Below are 20,565 nucleotides of genomic sequence, written 5' to 3'. Positions count from 1 at the left end.
GATCCTCCATGCAACATAAGGTAACTCTTATGGTTTCCTTGAAATGGTTTTAAAAGTGTCTTCCAGTTTGACTATAACCATCTTGGATTGGAAGAAGAATGTGAGTGTAAATTCAAGCTAAAGCTCGAAATCCTTTTTTCTCTTGATTTTTCATCCTCATTGCTTATTATTGCCTAGGAGGCATTCCATACTGGTTTGTGACGCCTTTTTCTTTTTCTTTAAGATTGATAGTCCCTATGGAACTCGTTTTGTTTATAGGTACTTCTGTACGAGAAAAAGGACAGCGCTTCATGCAGGCTTTACGATGCCATCGCAAGCCTGTGCATTCCAGTGATTGTCAGCGATGACATACAGCTTCCATTCGAAGGCTTTGTGAATTACGAGGAGTTTTGCATCTTTGTGTCAACTCGAGACGCCATACAACCCAGACGGCTTGTCCAAAAGTTGCGGATCATTGGCAGTGAGGAGACACTGTTGGGTGTCCAGAGTATGATAATGTGCTTATGGACGGTGCTGTGAGCTTAATATGGTCAAAAATCCATTCCAAAGTTCCTATGATCAAGGAGAACATTGCGAGGTTCCCTAATATACATCGACGTTAAAGTTTGTGCCGCTGTAAGCCTATTATCCAAGCAAACCCTGCAACAAATTCACAGCATCCTTGTCTTCAATTTTATTAAACAAATTCTTCTCAGAATCTTGTCCATCACCTTTGCCTCATCCTCTTCTCAGCTCAAATAATAATTTCTATGGCCACCAAAAGGCTTCTTTCCCAAAAGCAACACTGCAAACACCATTCCAGCACCCCACATGTCTATACCTGTCCCAAACTTCTCAATCTCTCTAGCGATAACTTCAGGAGCCTTAAATCCCAGTGATCCAATATGTATAGTTGGTGCTTCCTTGCGCAGCTAAAATCTCCCAAATTCACCACAAAGTTGTTTCCATTGAGCTCAAATTTGAGACACTCATGTCCTTATGCACAACTCTCGCTCATGCAAGCTCGCCAAGCCCACTAAGAGCTGCCGCATAGTTTCTTTAATCCAGCACTTATTGGAAATCAAGGAATTCAATAAGGTGTATTACAAGCTCTCCCCACGTAAACTGCATGTTCTTCTCGAGAACTTTTATGACGTTCTCGTGGGCATGAGATCAACTTCTCGGACTAAATGATCATATAGTTAAAATTCATTGTCCACTCTCTTGATTAAATTTTTTATGCCTTCTTGATTGTTAGCTCAACCTTTTGCTCATCGTTAAAACTAAACTTCCCCTAAACACTCCTTTATATAGTGTCTACACAAAAGATTTTCTATCCTTTTTTGCTAATCTAGCTAACTGAAAAATGCCATGGAACAGAGCCGGGTTCGATTCCAGCATGAACTTCCTCAAGAAAGGAAGAACAAAATCATCCAGTCCATGGTGGCTTTTCTAAGATAGAAGACAACATCCACTTTCACGAATATTAGTATATCATATCCATGATCATCTCTCCGAGTTTTCTTCACTGAATCTTAGCTAGCTCGATCGATCTCTCCTGCCACCACCAAAATTCTCACCACTCAAAGTCGGAGTCACCGTCGTCGTCGTCATCCAAGCCTTCACAGCTTCCATCTTCCCGGTTTGGCCACTTATCAGCCTTCCCTTTGAATCTATACAGCGCCTTCTCCAGCTCTGTGATGTTGTAGTCCGGCGTCTTGTCCATCATCTCCTCGAACAGCACCCTCGGCCTCCTCCACCTTGCGTTTCTATCCTCCCCGAGTATCTCCACCTCGTGTCCACTCGCCAGGCACCTCCTCATCTCCCTCTTGGATCCTTTGCATGATATCTTCCCCTCGCAGTCCATTCTCCCCACCTCCTCCTTGATCGTGTCCATCTGCCGGAGCCGCTTCTCCACATTCTCGGGAGAAGTTCTTCGCGGATCCAGCCGCTTCTCCCGAGGCTGGATCAAGCACAGCCTTATGAACCTGTCCCGGAAGTCCAGCAGCGGACTGCGATCGATCAGTCTCATGCCGCTGTAAGCCTCCTTGAGGAAGACCGTGAAGAGGTCCTCCTTGTAAGACGTGTAGAAGATCCCCTGGTGGCGCTCGATGAGCCCCCGGAGCGAGCTCATGAGCTTGAAGTCCTTGCGGAACACCGCGATCTGCGCGATCTGTGCCCGCTTCTCCACGTACATGCTCAGTATCTCGTGGACGATGGCCAAGTTCCGCTTCTCCGCCTCCATCGTCCCATGGATCGTCCGGCATATCTCGTAAGGCGACTGGAACGGGAGTTTCTGAAACGTCTCGTAGTACTCCCTCACGTTCTTCCTCAGGTGGAAGCCGGTCGGGAACGACATCGGAAACGCGTGAGGATTCGTGTCGCCCATGAGCTCGTCCAGCTCCAGAGCGTTGTCTCTCAGCCTCTGCTCCCTGTAAGTCACCGCCAGCGACTCGTCCCACTCCACGAGCTCGAGAGTGAGAGCCCCCCTCACGGTCGTCACCCGGAAGTACTGCGGATATGCGTGGATGATCCTCGACTTGAAGTCCGGTGGCAGGAAGAGAACGTTCCTGAGGTGCTGGAGCCGCATCAGAGGCATGCTTCGAGTCTGCGACATCATCAGCATCTTCCGGATCCACTTGACCACCTGTGCCTCGTGAACCTCTCTCATGTAGATCCCCTTCTCGGCTATCAAGTCCTCGGCCTCGTCTGTAAATTCGAGCCACTTCCAGCCGTCTGCGTCGGTCGTGAGCTTCACCACGCCCGGATGAGCGTCTGGATACGATGAAATCCTGCTTGCCGGGTCGAGTTTGAATCTTCCCTTGAGCCTTCCCAGTGCATGGAGGTTAAGGACATGGCCCTGCGACATCTCCAGCAAGTCCCTGAGCTTGACAATATCCCGGAACTTCTTGTACATGATCAGTGCCTCGTCCAAGTCGTAGATCTTCATCCTCTTCTGGGCCTTGGGAATCATCATCCTTCTTCCAGCAGGAGGAGGACCCATCTTTGGAGCACTCACCATCGTGCGTAGCTGCTGGAACTTCGCCTCCCATCGCGATTCCTGGAAGTAAAAAAGAGAGGAGCGTCTCAGTACCACCGGCATTCTCTTCCAAGTGGATTGCATTCACCATAGACCCCTGCTTCCTCTCACTAAACCCTAAACCCATGAGAGTGTCGCAATACACACCTTGGAATATGGTGAGCTCTAGCAGCTTGAAGATATTGTCGATGATGCCAGCAGCCGCAGTGGTTGAAGCTGCTTTTGCGGCTTTCCTACGAAGTCGTAGAACTCCTTCGTCAGAGAAAAGCTCCATCAAGGCGGACGCTAGATCCGCGGAGGAAACCTTGAGAAAAGAAAATGAGAATTGGGTAAATGGAGAAACAAAGCTCCTTACTTGTAAGATGGATAATGGAGAGATCGACTGCATTTCTTTCAGCATTTTGGAGAAGTGACCCAAGTGTGTTCCTGTTCTTAGATAGAAATGCTTTTAGCTTAGATCGGAGTATGGAAACTTCTCAACCTGTAAGAACAGCGCAACCGCATGCTGCAGCCTCCGCCATGTTGTGACCAGCTAAACCTTTTAGTAACGAGCCACCAACAACAGCTATTGGAACAGAGTTGTAAAGTCTTGTCAATTCACCTGGAAGACAAGAGTTTTAGAAGAGAAAAACCGAGAAACGCTCTAGAATCACGTACCTACGGTATCTGCGAGATAGATGTCAGTATTTAGGCAAATATTCTCGTTGATGGACCTCTGTGCAACCTTCAATCCATGGCTTCGCAGCACCTGAAAGAAAATGTTAAAACTTATAAAAACAAGTGATATTGTATCTAACCATCATGATTGACTCTGCACGACTGGGTTGCCGTGGTGCGAGGATTGTAAGAATTTCTGGAAATGTTCGTTTGAGTGTCAAGTGCACCTCTGCAATAACTAGAGCCCCCGGTGGTATATGAGATGGAGTTTTGTAAGTCCTAAACAGAGCTGTACCTTCCTCTTCACCAGCATGTGTCGACGATGCTAGCCAGACTTTTCGTTTCATTAGCAGGAGATCTTCCATTTGCGACTTGTCCTGAGATGCTCCCCATGCTGGAAAAATACATGGTGTCAACGAATTTGTGATACCACTACCCACCGTATTTCGAATTTCCAGAGAAATGTATGACGCCAGGAGACGCACCCAAAAGCTGCAGATGTACCGCGTCATTGGTGCTCTACCTTGTCAAGTAGAATATAAAGTTGGTCAGGCAAAGGACCAAAAACTTCCAAAGCATACCAGAGGGCATATCAAAGAAAAACTTCCAAGCATTTCACCCACAAGCGACTTCGAGGTGAAACAAGACCATCGAGTGAAAGATTTCTCAGATACCCGCGCATTCAACAGAGCCATAGGAATCTGCACAGGAAGCAAGGTAAGTAAAACTTCAATTCCACAGTTTCAACGATCACGCACCTTTCTCGAGGACGATGACAAGAGAAGATTTGGCCAAAGCTCACTTTCCATGAATATACCAGCCTGTGGCTTCCAGTGACTCAAAAATCTGTCCACCGCTGCTGGAGTATCCACCGGAACAAACTTTCCAATCGTATTTTAGAACTTCGCAAACCATATAACAGCTAACAGAGAAAAGTACCTGGAAGATTACACCATGAGAAAGTTTGCTCCGGAGGACATTGCTACGGAAAAGAAGACGAACACATTGGATAAATCGCGAAATGTACTTGGAGTTACTCACAATGCTGTCAAAGTCCCAGTAGTAAGAAGAACGTTAACGAAAGGATGTATTTGCAAGCATCTATCGATGATCGGTATGGCTGACAGCCCTTCTCCTAGAATTCCAACAAAGAAAGAATCCATGAGCGAAGAAAACCTTGAAAAATTCCAAAGAAAAAAACGATCGATCGCAGAGGAAGAAAGAAACCGACCTAGCGACACGGCGTGGAACCAGATGAGGGTTCCAGAGGGGCGAGGAAGCGAGGGATAGCCGAGGCGCTCCTTCCATCGCGTGGGATGCTCCAGACCTCGGCATTTTCGCGAGAAGAGATGCGCCATCACCAGCGGCTCCAGCGCCGCGGAGATCGATGTGTAGAGCGCGCGCTCCATCGCTCAAATATTTCAAAAACCTAAACCCCTAGCTCGATAGACACGAGAGAGCTCTATAAACTCGCATTAAAAGCTAGATTTTCCCAGCTCTGATTGAAAGAATGGTTCCATGGATCACGAACGACTTGAGTGAGTTTTCGCGCGTCTTCTCCGTCGTCTCCTGCGTCCCTGTAAACAACAAGTCACTCGCGCAATGAGAAATCCAAGCGAGAAAACGAAGAACCAAAACAAAACAAAGATCTTACCTTGCCTCCTGGTCTTCTGCGACGACGCACGATAGACGGCTCCGGAGTTTTCCTTCTTCTAGATTGCGATCGCAGCACCATTGTTGATTCTGGAGCTGCTGCTCCACTCGAAGTTCCTGATTCCCCACCTATCGGATTTCCTGCTACCGCTGGTTCCTCTACAATTCCGCCAGTACTAGTCCTCCTCCTCCATAACCGGCCTAGTGTGGAGGAAGCCCAAGAGGACAGAGTCTCAGCTGGAGACAACATACAGCGGAGCTTCCCAAAACTTCTCCACGAAACTTAACTCCAAAACGGTACCTATCTTCGTTATTTTTTGTTCCCCGTTTCCACAAGTCGTGTCTCGTCCAATCTATCCACATCAGCGATCCGCCATTTCCAGTTGTGGCTCCAGGTGTTCATGACTAGAAACATTGCAAATTAGCAGTTACGAAAAAAGTCTCATAAGTTGCTTACAGCTGATCTTCACTATGCTGGGTAGGATTCAAATGGCCAATCCTTGAAAACTTTAGACGGCCCGACCTGTAGTCACACACAAGCTTTTGAAACACGAATTAGTGAACAATCAGAGAAAAACCACTAGACATGAGTACCTTGATATGATGCGGCAAAATCTTCACGTCGAACGGGGTATAGAGCCACGCTTCACTGGAATATGTCATCAAGTTCTCAAGGCGGCTTGTATACACGTCCGCGTACTTCTGCACGTTATATGCGAAAGCCGACTCTTTGCCAGTATCTGTGAGGAACGTTGAACCAAAGTAGCGGTTGAACATCTGGCTCATCGATAATCTCGCATTCAAGCGTTCCTTTCTTAATGCCAGGAGAAGAGTTTTTTCTTTGTCCCTTCTAGGTCCCACAGGCAAGCCGTGATATTTGCCAAGCAGCTCTTGAACCATATGATATCGTGCCTGTTAACAGATTACTATCACGTTTACGATAAGACAGCTAGGCCCTTTTAAATACCTGGTGGATGCGATATTCATCTTCATTTTGTGTAGCGATCTCCCTCTGAAAGTGGAACATGAGTTGCTTTATACTGATTTATATCTCAAGACAGACCTCAAGCTCCCGAATTATAGCAGCCGTGCGCCATCCAGCCTTTGAAGGGCCTCGTAAATCACTAAATAAGTGATCTCCAAAATACAGGACCTGCAAATGTTAAGCATTTTAAAGCTGTCCAGTGCAAAACCTTCACACCTCTGTTCCTCGCCACTTCGTGATTTGAAGAAAGTCCTTCAAGCATCCATGGTAATAAACAGCATGAGGTTCAAACTCCTCCACCTTGTTAAAGGTTAGGCTGTCGGCTTCTATATCGTAATGCCTGTTTCACAGTATTCATTAAATCTTTTGCTATGTACGTAATAAACATTACCTGAATGGTCGTTGAGAGGAATAGAAGTTTGGCTTATCTGATAGAGCCACAACAACATCAAACAACTCTCTCCAGGAGCTTCCGTCGTCTCCGTCTTCCTACGCATATAAACAATGTTATGACAGGAAAATCAAAAGACAGTCCGTTTACCTGAAACAAGTATCTCATCCCTCCATCTACAAACGGAAAAGGAGAGTTTGTGATCATGAACGTCTTTTTTCCTATCTCTTTAAGCCTTTTTAGCATCCGGGTGACAGCTTCCTGTATTCACAAGCGCTTAAAATGCGAGAACAGAAAGCCAAGTTCTTACATTTTTCACAAGGTACTCCTCTGGGCGTTCAAGGACAAGTTTATGTAAAAGTCCGGTTCGATGGATATTCTCAACAGAGCGTCTTACGTCCTCGTACACATAACCAGGATCAAACTGGAGCTTTTGATCTACGAAATGTTGAATAACATCGGAGAGAAGGCAGACCTGTATAGACAATAACATCGATAGCAAGAAGAAAAAATAAACATAAAAAATGTACCTCGCTCAAGCAAAATAAATCCATAAGAGGGACGAGGTTACTTAAGTTCTCTGGGCTTATATGCTTTCCTCCATATGCTTGCTCGACTTCCTCATGCGTTAACTGAAATCTCACTGTTAAGAAGGAACAGAAAGAAACATCCACTTACACGCCGGCGGCCAAAGAAACAGCTCGCAACTTCCGCACAGTGGAAAAAGTCTAGCTTCAGCAGATAGCTCCGTTTCTTATCGTAATATAACCCTCTTATTGGAAAACTCTGATCATACTTGAAATCCAAGCATGACTCCGGATATTTCAGCTGTTCATAGAAGATATCAGCCTAAATCGTTGTGCAAAGAAAATAAAATACCGCAAATACCTCTTTTACAAGCTGTTCTTTGGCAAGGTCGTAAATCAAATGCTGCAAACTCGCAGTGTAGTGAGCTAACGTGAAGTCGTAGTCAAATCCATAGACGCTGATGAGATCCAAGCGCAAGTTATGGTTGGCATAAACACCTGCAAAACCCGAGCATTAGACACAATTCTCGAGCAGCTAGAAGATGAAAACGCAAATATACTCACCTACCATTGGGATTTATCTTCGGAATGTCGTCCAGGCATGGTGGAGCGTCTTCGAAGCACTTCATCGCAGTTTCGAATTCCTCCTGGAGTTTCTCGGTTGCCTCTTCCCGATTACCTGGAGGCTGGACGTAAGAACACCGCCCCAGAGACTCGGTCTCATCGTCGGAGTCGGAGTCCCTCTTGTGGCTGCAGCAACTTAGCCGATCTAGTGCTTCTGGCGATGGAGTGCTCGAGAAATATCTGACGGGCAAAGCGCAGCATCTCGGCCCGATTGTTTGCACAGACGACGATCTAAACTGGAACTTCCTGACAGGAAATCGGTACGACGCTGATGCAAAGTTCGTCGACGGGGCCAGGAAAGTACACGCTCTGGGAAGATTCTTCTGGAAGAACTCCATGAGAAGCTTCATATGCTCACGACGTCCATAGGGACAAAGCCCAACGCCCTGACCAAAAACGAAGATATGTATCAGCAAAGGAAACAGAACAAAGAATCACAAGAAAGAACAATACCAAACTGGACGAATTTCTCTAACGATTCTCTCGACTACAAATTCTCGAACGATTCTTCGCTCGACTACACAACACAACTCATCTGGCAATCGCACCTGGGATTCCGCCGCGACAGAGTACGACTTGAGAGCTCCATTCGTAGCAGCGGCAGCGAATCTGCGACGCATTCTTAGCATTCCACGCATTGATGACATCAATCCCCGGCGATTCAGCCCTGCATTGTGAGAAATTCCCAGGGATCGAGGCAAACCGGAAGCGCCGACGCGGACACGCGATCTCCAAACCCTCGACGATGGACCTCTTCACATGAAACAAGAAACTAGGGCAGACGTCACACGATAAAAGGCGGGGTTAAGTTAAAGGTAGAATAAAAAAACTCCCATTAAAAGTTAGTCGTGGAAATATCTGATGGACGGGATCTCATGAAAACCCACTCGCGATGGCACTGTAAATTCAGTCAGGGAAAAGATAGCGCTTTTTTGGTCTTCTTCTCTCTGGCTTTTGTTTTTTCTTCCAGTTTCTACCTAGCTAATTAACTTTCAGCGCTTTTCTTACCAGGAGTAGTAGCCTCATCGTTGAGGTTCACGATCGATGGTAAGATCGTCGAGCGTGAAGGCGGCCTTGGAATCCTCAAGATCGCGCCTGCAGCTCTGGGAACAGCGTTTATATCCAGTTTCTTGGCGTTGTTATAGATGCTTTGGTTCTTTGGGATTTCTCCCTGTCCCTCGAGCAGCCATCTAAGGAAAAGAAGGAAAGAATTTAAGAAAAATATTAGCATGGTTGTCTATAAGGTAGACTGACCTTTCCCAGAGTTTTTTCGATTGCGAGAAGTGTTTGTCCATTTCGGCACAGCACTGTAAGTAAGAATTTTAGTCACTTTAGAGAAGTATGCGCAAAGAATTACCTCTATCCATGGTTGCAAGTTTGGCGTGAGTGTCAAATACCGCCAGCAAACGTAGTTATAAGACTCGACATTGAGTTCCACCTTGATAAAAAAGGAGGACAAATTAAAAGTTTAAATGGTTCAAGTTTCCAAAACAGAAAAAGAAAGATTACCGGCAGTCCAACCCATAGCTTCTGGATGGTGTGGCGATGGCCTTCGTAGGCTCGTTTGTAATCAGAAACAATACTTGAGAAGCTGCAAAAATTTAAAAGGATGTAGAAGGACAAACTTAAGAGCTGTGACGAGAACCTATCAAACTCAATCTCTCTTCCTGCCAAGTCGGCCTCGCGGCTCATCCCAAACGCACCAAACTTCTTTCCATTGCGCACCACTAGAATGATGTGCTGATGGATCTGTAGCTCATACAAAAAACCTCTTTAGAAAACCACCGCAGATATCATATGGACGATGTACCTTCGTGTCTTGTTCAGTCTCAAAACCCACGGGAAGTCGTTCCACGCCTTGGAGTCCGGCCTTACTCCACAAAAGCAAGCACGCATTAAGAACTTCCCAACAAAGATGTCGAAAGCTTACGGTGAGATAAATTGCCAAAATCACACCTTCAACGCATTTAATTGCCTGAGGACTGTGAATCATCTGGAAAGAGAGAAACAAAAATAAAAACCAACCCTGAAGAACTAATCGCTACAAACTCTCAAGAAACTAACCATCTGTGCAGTGTCCATAAGTTTTGCCAGTGGCCTGTACTTATTAACATTGTAGTGTGGCTGAAGCGCTATCCGGTACTCAAAGCAGCCTATGTACTGCAAGAGAAATCAAATTTGCAAAGAACGAACATGAGAGAGCTTTTTTTTCTTGTGGAAACGAAAATGACGCTAGACAAACCTGTTGCACAGCCTTGAGGCGCGTGGCGGCAGGAAACTTGAAAAAATTGATCGGCAACTGAGGTCTCTTCACTCCCCCAAACGTCGCAAGACTGATAGCTGCTTGCGACTCCAAAGCTCCCACCATGGCTCTCCGCACAAGCTCGAAACAATTCCCGGCCACTCCCTGCATTGATCCCGGCCGAATCCATCAATAAAACAAACACCAACGAGACCACCCGATCGCCATTGCTCCAAAACGCAGAGAGATCCCGACGAAGACGATGAAAACTCTTCCATTTTCAATCCACAGTGACCAAAAACTCCAAAGTGATATCCCTCAACCTGCCTGGATGCTTCCTGCCGCCTCTTCTTGTGCTATAAACCCTAAACGCCACGTCCTTGGAAGCCACAACGTTATGACGGCCTTGCCACGTAGCACTCGGATAAGCCACGTGTTGGACTTATTTGAAAAACCCGCCAATGGAATATGCCTCAAGCGTCGTAAAGAACCCTAGCGCCTTAGCCGTCGATCCCATCCATCCAACGGCTATTATTTGAAGAAATACCCCGCGATCTTCTTGACCAGCCAGTAGAAGAAGAGCGCTAGAGCCCCGGAACTGATCGCCTGCTTGCTCGCTAGTGGCCGCAAATTTATTCTAAATCCCCGCTTCCGCAACTCCTTCACCACGAAGAGGAAAGCTGCGAGTAGAGCTCTCGCCACTGGCTTGAGGACTTCGGGAAAAACAGCGTCGAGCACCTGCGAGTGTGATGAGCACCCCTGTTCTTCGATCAATTCCCTGCCTCCGGTAAATCCCAGGCAACCGTTTAGCTTGTCCGAGACCTCCACCAGCAGCCGGACAAGCCACCCGATCTCCTGGCTTTCTATCGGACGTCTCATCCAATCGCCTTTGTACTTCACCTCCGCCACGCTGTGCCTCTGGAGTCCAGGACTTCTCTCCGGGGTCTCCTCCGAGTGATTTGTCTCCGGGATCACCATCTCGGGGAGTGGAGAGCCAGAGTCCGACCTCAGCGGCTGCTGCCTTCCCAAAACCTCCCGCTCAAAAACTTTCAGGACTAGCTCCTTCAGATTTCTCAAGGTCTTGGGAGATACTGGCAGCTTGTCGGTGTTGCAAGCTCGGTTTTCCGCTTCCGCCAGCAAGATGATGCTCTGAAAGGAATAGTCTGTTTAGCAAAGAGATACCAAAGTTCACAAATATCACCTGTAAGACATAATGGCCTCCGTATTCTCCCACACCAAATAAATGCAGCTGGGGGGCACTGGTCTGCATGCTCGAGTGCAAGATCTCGCCATGCTCCTTCTCTGAATTTGTCATCCCCTCTTCCCAATCCTGAAAGGATACGGGAACATTTGATAAGCAAAGAGTAAAACGGGAAGTTTTGATAGGCAAAGAGTTACCTGTAGCTGTTCCATGATGATTGGGACTCTGTCAACAAAAGGATTACTCGTATAGTGATGCCTCCCGAGAAAGCTTTCCGTGTACGCGGCATTAACCCTCCGCAGAAGATCTAACAGATCATCTGACTTGGCCAAAACACCGAGAACCTGTTTCAACAAAAAGAGACGACGCCATCAGTTCACCAGTTCTGGTCAGTTTCTATGGGTGTATGTATAGGAGCCACCTATAGCAAGTGGAGCGATGGGTTCACCTTGCATGTTGCCTGGACGACCAGCTCCATGTCGACGTGTAGAAACTTCAAAGCGAAATCCAGGAAGTGCGAAACCAGCGACGTGTAGAAACCATAGTTGGAGAGAACGTATTCCTGCCAGTATGCCGAGTAGAAGCGCTTCGACTCGTCAAGAACAACTCTGGAGCCAGGCTGAACGCTGCTGTCCTTTGGGACGAGAAGAATCGCCGTCCATGGTTCCAAGTAGTGCAGCCACAGGTCGACCATCGGCAGCACCTTGGTCAGGGACGTCCCAACCGGCCACAAACAAAACGCCCGGAGAAAGAACCGATAGAGCGGCCTTTGCAGCGACTGCAGATACGGACTGGCATTCAGCGCGGAACTTGCTCGCAAATCCGACAGAAGCGAAGCTTTCCTCCTGAATCCAGCCGGTGACTCTGGCGAAGCAAAGAACTGCTCGTGGTGACCAATCTGCGTTTGGAGAAGAGCACTGAAATAGTTGATGAGCAGCTTCACGGCATCGATGAGATCTCTTCCTGGCGGCACGTAAGACGAAGGTGGCGGCAAAGTGTGGAGCTGCAAAGACTGGCACACCGCGAGCGAGAACGGACAAGGATCGTCGTCAATGAGCCAAAAATCGATCAAAGTCCGGACGAGTATGTCGGCGTGCGAGATGACGTAGTCTTCCCATAGTGAGATCACTTGCTTGTCTTTCCGGATCATCGCTGGACCAACAAAGTGTGAAAGATAGAGCTGGAGGAGCTGCAAGTATGGATGAAGCGGCGAGACCAAGCTTCCCTGGTGAGAGTGATGGAGCCCCGGGATGGAAGAAGCCCAGCTCTCGATCTGGCTGCGCAGCTGGGATGATCGAGAGAGCCCAGTCTTGGAAGTCTTGGCGGCTGGAGACTCCTTGCAAACCGCGTAGTAGGCAAACCAGAAGATGTAATACTGGAAGATGTCTAGCTCGATCTGGATCGACCCAGTGATGTCCTCCTTGAGCCTCTTCCGGAAGAGAATCGAGACGTGCTCCAGCACTGGGCCGCCGCCCTCCACCGCCAAGAGGCGGCGGACCCATTCCGGGAGGCGCTCGAATGGAAACACATACCTCACGACGCTCTCGCTGTCCGAGGCGAGGAGGGATTTGAAGAGCGAGCTCCCGGGCGCTAGGAGAGCGATTACTACCGTCGCGGCCGATTCACAGCCCGCCTGCGAGACGACCGAGAGCCATCCCTCCGAGGAAGTCACTGCCCCTGCCTGGAAGTCCTTGAATCCAAACAATCTGCGCAGGAGGAGCGGGAAGCAAACGCAAAAGAACGATCTTGGCAAGTGCCTGGAGACGGATTCCACCGCATGACAGGCGGCGGCGATGTCGCCAAGAGAGCTCGAGGACGACTCGAGGAGCAATCTCAGGCGAGTCGCATCCTCTTCTTGAGCTGCCATTTCGACCAGATTGCCTCACCAGAGCGCCTCACATTCCGCCATAGCCGAGCTCCAAAATAAGAACCCTAATTCTATATTGCTACGAATTTCTGGCGGGAGGATCCGACGGCTGTCGAGAAAACCTCCGTTGGATTCCCGAGTTTGTTCTTAGGGCTTCTCGCAGCTATGGTCGCTGGCGTGAAGCGCTCATGGATTTCCGACAAGGAGATGGACGAATTCGATCATATCACGTAAGATTTACTGCCGCCATCGCTGCATTTTTCCGGTTAAATGTGTTTTGGTTCTCTACTTTCTAGCGGAGATCAAATCCGCGGCATGACGGATCTCCGGAAGCTCAAGAAACTCGAGAGATATATGCGGTGAGGATTTCTTTCTTTCTAGCTTTCGCAGCTGATTTAGTCGATTCCAGGGAAGAGGGATTTCCCCAAACTGCCGAGGCTGCTTACGAAACTATTATCAAACTAGGGGGCCGGGTTTTTCGTCCCGGAGAGCGCGAAACTCGGTAAGTGTTTCTTCTTCTTCTCCTTTTTTCATGTGGTTTTTCATCGTGTATCTCAGAGTTGACGAATACGACGAAGATTTCGATGGTTTTCTTAAGACCTTCGACTCGTGGAAGGTGAATTCGTGCGTCCAAAAATCTTCTGGGGACTTCTCAAGCTCTTATTTCTTCACTCTTCTCACCACCAGGACGCGATCAAAGGTGCCGATGACAAGCTTCGCCAGCTTCAGAGAGTGAAAGGCCCCAAAGCTGCAGAGTCCGGCGACAAAGTAGGCTACGCGCTCATTTTCTGTTTCTTACGCTTTCCGGTTTTTATGCGCAGGCCAGGCCAACTATACAAGAAACAACTAAGCCTTCTGAAGTTTTAAATACCCGCACGAAGAAAGAGGGTAAAGACTTAAAAAGTGGCAGAGATTATTACCGACTATGGGATGAATTCGCCGCAAAATGCGAAAACGCAAGTCATTTCTATCATTGGCAGTGCTGGGTTGATGTTGTACATTTTCTCCAGGAAGACGACTGCAATACCGAAGAAAAGATACCTCGTCCCAAGAAAACCAAAGAAAGGTCCGTATACCAGTTTTTGCAAAAATCTATAGCGCTAATAATCTGTATGCAGGAATGCTATTGTTTCTAAATCGCAAACAGAGAGGGAATGGCATGCAAACCGAGAGCGAGAGAAGGGCAATGAGCTGTTTAAGGTAAAAATAACTGCATTTGCAATCTGGGGACTGATTCTGTTTATATTCAGGCACGAGAATATATTGCTTCACTAGATGCGTACAGCTTGTCCCTCGAACTATTTTCGAATTCGGCGACGACGTTTGCTAATCGTGCTGCAGTTCAAGTTAAGGTAATCGTCAATTGACACTAGTTTGCACATCCATGACGAGCATATATGAACAGCTGAATCGATGGGATGATGCTGTTGCAGACTGTTCCAAAGCACTTCAACTCGACCCAAATCACGTCAAGGTATACAATATTTCTGATTTTGAGCTAACGCGAACAATGCCGTCGCAAGAGCAGGCACTTCTTCGTCGTGGAGTGGCTTATCTGGAAATAGGAAGGCCGGAGGCGGCCTTGAGAGGTGCTCATTCGGTTTAGAGTTTATGACGTTTCTGAATTCCACGTTGCAGATTTAACCGCTGCATTTGATTTGGATTCATCTTGTAAGGAGGCCTCGACCTTGAAAGAAAAGGCAGAAAGAGCTGTTCGGAAGAAGCAAAAAGACGATGATAAGCTTGCAGACAGTTGTAAAAGAATTTCAATAGAAGAGGTTGGAGGTGAAGAGGAATCCCGTTCTTCTTCAGCGTTGCTAGAGATGGAGAGTCGAACTCCAGCCCTTCGAACTCGGGTGACTAAGACGCAGAAATTTCCTCAACGTGAAATATCTACGAAAGAGAGTGTTCCCGAGGTGATTTCATCTATTAAGCTTATCTCTATATAGATGTTCGATGCCAATCTTGTAACTTTTGCAGGGCGAGCTAAAGATCCTATCTGAACGTAAACTCTCTCCTGCGCTCGAGGAGAACTCTTCGTACATTCCTATGCGAGCTGGGCCGATGGTGATTGAGGAGATCGTTGAGACGGTATCTAGCGCTTTCCATTTGAAGTTTACTGACGTGATGACCTTTGTGTAGAAATGCGAGCATGAGGAATCATCGACGGCGTGTCGGCCTGAAAATACCAATGACGCTCGAGAAGAAGCAAACAAGCAGCGAACAATCGGGAATGAACATTTCAAGTCTCAAGATTACTGCGCAGCGATCAAGTGTTACAGCAGGAGTTTGAGTTTAGATCATGGCATTGCGGCAACTTTTGCTAACCGAGCACTCTGCTATCTAAAGGTAAATTCTAGTGTCTGCGTTATGGCCAACTTTGTTTGCATTGCAGATGAGAGATTGGAATACCGCAATATCGGATTGTTCTGAAGCAATTACCATAGATTGTGGATATGCGAAGGCATACTACAGGAGAGCATTGGCATTTGAAGGCCTTGGTGATCTTCGAGGGGCCCTCAAAGACCTACAGGTCCAACATTTTCTTTTCTATATAGGAAAACATTTTCTGTTACTCATGATTCTTCTTCTATATCTTCAGGCCGCTCTGAAATTGCAACCGGATGATTCAGAAATCGGTGAGAAGCTCAGGACTATCAAGCGGAAGCTTCGAGTATCATTTGTCAAAGAGTCATCCCAGGAAGAGGCTGGCAGCGACAAGAATCTTGAAGAAACCTCGGGAAGGAGCCCTTCGATGCACGAAATAAAGACTCAGATTGGCGAAGGAGCTTGCATTCCAGTGTCTCAACCACAAGAGCGTCCAATAGCTCCTGAACGGAACGTCAGACAAGCCAGGGCAACGACAGTTCCTGAAAAGCCAAGGACCGCGATAGAGTTCCAGCGATCGTGTGAACGACTACAAGGCCAATCACAGCTGCTTAGAGAGTTCATCAGCAGGATCCACATTGACGAGTATCCGGGGATTTTCAAGGAGAACCTGAGCGTGGAAGTCCTGAGGATCATTCTAAAGTCGTTGCAAGCTGCGTTCATGCCACACGATCCCGCGGTAAGTTCCTATCTTTCTATCTCTTCTTCTACCTTAACGGGAAGATTCTTCCAGGGAACAATGGCAGTGCTTGGCGGGCTGGTGAAAGTGAAGCGTTTTGGGCTTATTTTAAAGCTTCTGGCGCCCTGTGAGAAGAATACATTCCTGTCAATCTTCGACTGGCTTCGTGACTCATGCGGCGCTCCTCTCGACCGTGCTCAGGAACTTAAAGCACAGTTCTACTGAGCTTTACTGTAGACGTGAGGCGCCTAAACAGGTAATTGTTGTTGGAAGCGTAAATTGCATATTGACAACATTAATACAGCGGTGCCCCTTTGGCGGGTCAAAAATAACCAAGTTTAGAACTCTCATTTAATGGAGTCACATGAACGACAGAACCAAAAATCGAAAGCAAAAGCACCAACCTTCCTCACTCGACAGGTAAAAGGAGAGGAAAAGACACGAATATAAGCAGCGGGCGAGGGGAAAGGATCCGAACGGGCGAGAGGATGCAACTCTCTCGTATTTTGCTCGCCGTCGTGCTCCAGTGGATCCTTTGGATCTCTGGGTCTTGGGCAGCAAATGCGAGCTCTCCGCTCGTTCCCGCGTACTTCATCTTTGGAGACTCCCTGGTTGACGTTGGCAACAACAACCATCTCTTCACGCTTGCCAAGAGCAACTTCCATCCGTATGGAGTCGACTTTGACACGCACATTGCAACGGGGCGATTCAGCAATGGGAGAGTTTCAGTCGACTACCTGAGTAAGTCACCTTTGCAAGACTTTTTGTGTGTTAACTTCGTTTTTGTTCTTTTCCCGTCGTGGTGAACAGCTGAGCTTCTGGGACTGCCTTTCGTTCCCGCTTATCTGGACCCCTCTACCAAAGGCAGCAAGCTTCTCCTCGGCGTCAACTTTGCGTCCTCAGGCTCTGGAATCCTTGATTTCACTGGAAAGATTTTCGTAAGTTCTTGTCAACAGCAAATCTGGAGCTGACCCTTGCTTTGGAGCGTTTTCTTGCAGGGGCAGAACATGCCAATGGGCTCTCAACTGAAAAGCATGCACAAAGTTAAGCAGGAAATCCAAGAGCTTATTGGAGAAAAACGCACGAGGACGCTTCTCAGCAAGGCCTTGTTCTCTGTTGTCACGGGAAGCAACGACTATCTCAACAATTATCTCGTCAGGCCGAGGGAAGGAACTCCCGCTCAATTCCAGGCCTTGCTGCTGTCCAGCCTCAAATCGCAATTGCAGGTTCGTTGCTTTCCAAAACTTAAAGCCTTCGTCACGGGACGAAGCTCTAAATCCTTTCCTTCTTCGTTCCAGGAACTATACAACATCGGTGCTCGTAAGCTGCATGTCGTGAGCATGCCTCCCATCGGCTGCTGCCCCCAGTCCCTCTTCAAATTCGGCAGCAAGAACGACGAGTGCATAGACTTTGTGAACAAACTCGCGGTGGACTACAATGTAGGACTCAAGTCCCTCCTCGTGGAGGTGGAGAGATCTCTTCCTGGTCTCAGGACCGTCTACACGGACTCGTACTACTCGTTCATGTCCATCTACAACAATCCAAGCCAGCACGGTGAGCATCTCAAGTTTTACCCTTTGGATCTCCAGGTCTCAGGTTTTATGTCTTTACTTTCCCGAGCAGGATTCAAGGTCACAGGGACTGCTTGCTGTGGTATCGGTCCTTACAGAGGCTCTTTCTTCTGTCTGCCCAAAGTTCCATATTGCTCCAATCCATCGCAACACATTTTCTTCGATGAGTTCCATCCTACTGCTGGAGTTGCTCGAGATGTTGCTATCAAAGCCTTTCGTGGAGGGCCGGATGTAAATCACCCGATCAACGTCTATCAACTAGTTACCTCCAGTTGAAACTATAAAAATAAATTACACCACCATTGAATTTATGGTTTCACTATATGTCAGCGGAGAGAAAACAAAAGCAAATTCCGTAATTGAACTTGGGATCCCGACTGACTAAAATGAGTAAATGGTGTTGAGCAAAGGTAAGCGTGTCCACATGGTCCAGATGTAAATTAAATGTCTTACTTAGAGGAGATTGCTTTTAGCGGCTCTATGCAAAATAGGTGGTGGTGGTGCCTTATATAATGTCTGCAACCCATCAATGCCATAATGCTTTTGCCATCTTTTATTAGCTATACAAGTGCATTTTAGATCACTTGCAACCTTATTTAGTTTGGCTATAGGTTCCTTAAATGAATGGTTGAGAATTCCTAATAACCACGCTATGATGAAAGTATCAAGTTTTTCCCAGCTGGCTTTTAGCCACCGCAAGAACGCGGTTCTGAGCGTCCAAAACGAGATGGTCGACGAGCAAGAGCTCCAAAATGTGGTAAAGGAGGTGTTAAAAGAGGCAGGGATCGAGGTCGCGAACTTCATAGCCTACGGCAATTCCACCGCTGTTCGTGCGCACTACGTGATCTTCTGGGAGCTCAAACGCAGAGAAGGAATCAAGAGAGAGCTCGTCGAGAAGCCAGGGAAGAGCTCAAAGGTTCCGTCCAGGGTTCTTCGCGCAAAGGCCAATGAGAGGACGCTCAAGGCGGTGCTAAAGACGATCGAGGAGGAGGCGGGCAACTTGGTGGCTTACAAGGCTTTGCTCTCGCTCAGGATGGAAAATGGCGAGGTGAGGGGAGGCGATTGAGGTTCTGGGAAGGATGATCGAGTTGGAGCCAGAGCATCTCGAGTATAGATTCATGAGAGCCAGAGCTTACGGGCTTGTTGGGGATGTGAGACATTCCAGGGAGGAGTTCCGGGAGCTTGTGGAGATCCAACCTTTCTCCGCGAAGGCTTTGCAAATCAGTCGTTTTCCTTAGAAGCACCAGTGTGTTTTTTGCTCCAGGAACTGGCTTTAGCTATGGAGAAAGATGGAGAAGACGACTCCCAGGTTCTAGAGATGATCCATGCCGCCATAAAGAAAGCTTTGCAGCTCGCAACTTTAAGATGCTTCTCGGCCAGATTCTTACGTCTCAGGTACTAGAATTAGCTTTGTGAGATTTTTCTTTTCTTGTTCTAAGCTCCAGTGGTGGATTTCTTCCAGGAGAAGCTGACACAGGCTCTCGAGCAGTACGAGGAACTGACCAAGGAAGATCTGACTTTCGTCCATATCTCCGCCAGGTGAGTGACGAAGAACTTCACGAGAACTTCCAAGTTCTTCGATTAGCTCTCAAAGTTTCTGTGACTTATCCAACGATTTCTCCAGGGACTGCTCTATGATTCTCTCGGCGAGAAAGAGAGGGCCAAGAGATGCTACAAACGATTCAAGGAGCTGTGCCCCGAGAGCTTTCCACAGCGCAAGTACCTCGACGATCTCTAGGTGAGAGGGAGCTATGGCGCTCGCGTGAGAGAAGAGAAGGAAGGAAAGCTCGCCTCGATGCAGCAGCCAAAGCTAACGATGCAAGACAAGGCAAGCAAGGGGAAAGAAAATAAGAGCGAATGTGCTTCGAAGTGGGCGACGCCGCGAGCGGGATTCCCTGGTCTGTGGGGCGGATTGATGGCGCCAGACGTCATGGATGATCTCCAGGAGCTCAAGGCGCTGCTGGATCAAGCCAAGCGGCCGCGACTGAAATCGCTGCTCTCCGCCGAGATCGCAAGCATCGGCCTTGGCGGCGACGAATCCTCCCTCTCCTCGCGGGTGAGCTCTCGATCTCGCCTAGCGACTCACTTGCTTTCTTCTCGTTTGAAGATCTACCTTGGAATCGAGGGTGTCTCCGCTGACAAAGTATCATCGAAGTTCCGGGACGAGTCTTGGCAGGGAAGAACTACCGGTGGGGTGTTCCAAGGCTCCACAAGCCTATAGATCCAGCGGCAAGTAATGTGATTGTCAAGCCCAAGCGCCTTGTGGTGGACCGATCTACACTACAAGGAAGACAAGGTCTGTTCTTCGCGCTTTTCTCTCTTGTCTGAGACGATCGATTGTGGATGCACAGTTTAAGCCGGATGAAGGGAAGAATTCGACGGCTGGCATCATGGACCTGACGAAGGTAACTTCCATGGATGCATGGTTTTGGATCGATCGTGACCTTGTTGTTGCAGAATATGTACGACGAGGGCGACGATAACATGAAGAAAACGATTGCTCAGGCGTGGACCGACGCAAGGAGGACTGTGAATCCTGCTTAGATTGGATGATTTCCTCGCTGCGAAATTAATCTATCATGTTGTTGGATTGTGCTTTGCTCAGCGTTCATCCCTCTGCTAACAGAGTTAAGTGTTTCTTTACTATTCATCCGGTGCTTATGATCGAACACTTTATACAGGAGCTCTTGGTTTTAGTTATGGTTTGTCTAAGATTTTACTTTACAATGCAGGTGTACAAAGTTTGCTCAGGCTCGCGAAG

General features: G+C 47.8%; 7 protein-coding genes and 1 pseudogene across 10 annotated transcripts; 3 read left to right on the top strand and 5 right to left on the bottom strand.

The window, feature by feature from the left end:
- Nucleotides 1-1,555: 1,555 nt before the first annotated feature.
- Nucleotides 1,556-2,650, bottom strand: LOC9663259 (protein WHAT'S THIS FACTOR 1). The gene has a single exon (XM_002961707.2). The coding sequence runs from the start codon at nt 2,648-2,650 to the stop codon at nt 1,556-1,558; it is 1,095 nt and encodes a 364-aa protein (XP_002961753.2).
- A 159-nt stretch (nt 2,651-2,809) lies between these two features.
- On the bottom strand, nt 2,810-5,085 carry LOC9663258 (probable 3-deoxy-D-manno-octulosonic acid transferase, mitochondrial). Its single transcript, XM_024681367.1, has 12 exons — nt 4,908-5,085; nt 4,616-4,743; nt 4,435-4,557; nt 4,258-4,377; nt 4,117-4,195; nt 3,972-4,070; nt 3,817-3,914; nt 3,677-3,767; nt 3,501-3,620; nt 3,375-3,445; nt 3,167-3,323; nt 2,810-3,040 (listed from the first exon to the last, which is right to left on the bottom strand). Exons 1-12 carry the CDS (start codon nt 5,083-5,085, stop codon nt 2,826-2,828), a joined length of 1,479 nt encoding a protein of 492 aa, XP_024537135.1. The 3' UTR covers nt 2,810-2,825.
- Nucleotides 5,086-5,133: 48 nt separating this feature from the next.
- LOC9663257 (5'-nucleotidase domain-containing protein DDB_G0275467) lies at nt 5,134-8,619 on the bottom strand. Of its 3 annotated transcripts, XM_024682479.1 has the most exons (16): nt 8,405-8,619; nt 7,801-8,242; nt 7,594-7,730; nt 7,384-7,533; nt 7,236-7,337; nt 7,016-7,180; nt 6,856-6,966; nt 6,706-6,803; nt 6,531-6,654; nt 6,393-6,482; nt 6,297-6,341; nt 5,924-6,241; nt 5,787-5,869; nt 5,631-5,734; nt 5,331-5,566; nt 5,134-5,253 (listed from the first exon to the last, which is right to left on the bottom strand). In XM_024682479.1, exons 1-14 carry the CDS (start codon nt 8,501-8,503, stop codon nt 5,692-5,694), a joined length of 2,007 nt encoding a protein of 668 aa, XP_024538247.1. In that variant the 5' UTR covers nt 8,504-8,619; the 3' UTR covers nt 5,134-5,253; nt 5,331-5,566; nt 5,631-5,691. The 3 variants fall into 3 exon arrangements, with proteins under 3 accessions (XP_024538247.1, XP_002961751.2, XP_024538250.1); XM_002961705.2 differs by having other exon boundaries at nt 5,331-5,734; XM_024682482.1 differs by lacking the exon at nt 8,405-8,619 and having other exon boundaries at nt 5,331-5,734; nt 7,797-7,884.
- A 30-nt stretch (nt 8,620-8,649) lies between these two features.
- LOC9646905 (vasohibin-2) lies at nt 8,650-10,283 on the bottom strand. Of its 2 annotated transcripts, XM_002961704.2 has the most exons (10): nt 10,099-10,283; nt 9,921-10,016; nt 9,787-9,849; nt 9,667-9,726; nt 9,502-9,605; nt 9,366-9,447; nt 9,214-9,294; nt 9,111-9,163; nt 8,865-9,046; nt 8,650-8,754 (listed from the first exon to the last, which is right to left on the bottom strand). In XM_002961704.2, exons 1-10 carry the CDS (start codon nt 10,267-10,269, stop codon nt 8,699-8,701), a joined length of 948 nt encoding a protein of 315 aa, XP_002961750.2. In that variant the 5' UTR covers nt 10,270-10,283; the 3' UTR covers nt 8,650-8,698. The 2 variants fall into 2 exon arrangements, with proteins under 2 accessions (XP_002961750.2, XP_024538257.1); XM_024682489.1 differs by having other exon boundaries at nt 9,366-9,605.
- Nucleotides 10,284-10,356: 73 nt separating this feature from the next.
- On the bottom strand, nt 10,357-13,199 carry LOC112348974. Its single transcript, XM_024682466.1, has 4 exons — nt 11,748-13,199; nt 11,497-11,643; nt 11,300-11,428; nt 10,357-11,247 (listed from the first exon to the last, which is right to left on the bottom strand). Exons 1-4 carry the CDS (start codon nt 13,164-13,166, stop codon nt 10,630-10,632), a joined length of 2,313 nt encoding a protein of 770 aa, XP_024538234.1. The 5' UTR covers nt 13,167-13,199; the 3' UTR covers nt 10,357-10,629.
- A 129-nt stretch (nt 13,200-13,328) lies between these two features.
- Nucleotides 13,329-16,473, top strand: LOC9646904 (sperm-associated antigen 1). The gene is made up of 16 exons (XM_002962203.2): nt 13,329-13,396; nt 13,463-13,525; nt 13,576-13,668; nt 13,725-13,782; nt 13,854-13,934; nt 13,988-14,232; nt 14,285-14,366; nt 14,417-14,518; nt 14,572-14,640; nt 14,695-14,755; nt 14,805-15,082; nt 15,147-15,257; nt 15,309-15,515; nt 15,562-15,699; nt 15,769-16,233; nt 16,288-16,473. Exons 1-16 carry the CDS (start codon nt 13,332-13,334, stop codon nt 16,456-16,458), a joined length of 2,289 nt encoding a protein of 762 aa, XP_002962249.2. The 5' UTR covers nt 13,329-13,331; the 3' UTR covers nt 16,459-16,473.
- LOC9646903 (GDSL esterase/lipase At1g71250) lies at nt 16,460-18,113 on the top strand. Its single transcript, XM_024687629.1, has 6 exons — nt 16,460-16,489; nt 16,538-16,974; nt 17,044-17,171; nt 17,232-17,459; nt 17,532-17,787; nt 17,857-18,113. Exons 2-6 carry the CDS (start codon nt 16,722-16,724, stop codon nt 18,078-18,080), a joined length of 1,089 nt encoding a protein of 362 aa, XP_024543397.1. The 5' UTR covers nt 16,460-16,489; nt 16,538-16,721; the 3' UTR covers nt 18,081-18,113.
- A 1,486-nt stretch (nt 18,114-19,599) lies between these two features.
- Nucleotides 19,600-20,348, top strand: LOC9646902 (annotated as a pseudogene).
- Nucleotides 20,349-20,565: the final 217 nt, after the last annotated feature.

The sequence above is a fragment of the Selaginella moellendorffii genome, unplaced genomic scaffold (genome assembly GCF_000143415.4).
Source record: "Selaginella moellendorffii unplaced genomic scaffold, v1.0 SELMOscaffold_1, whole genome shotgun sequence".
Taxonomy (NCBI): Eukaryota; Viridiplantae; Streptophyta; class Lycopodiopsida; order Selaginellales; family Selaginellaceae; genus Selaginella; species Selaginella moellendorffii.
Note: the sequence above shows the minus strand (reverse complement) of the source record. Positions and strands in the feature narration are given on the sequence as shown.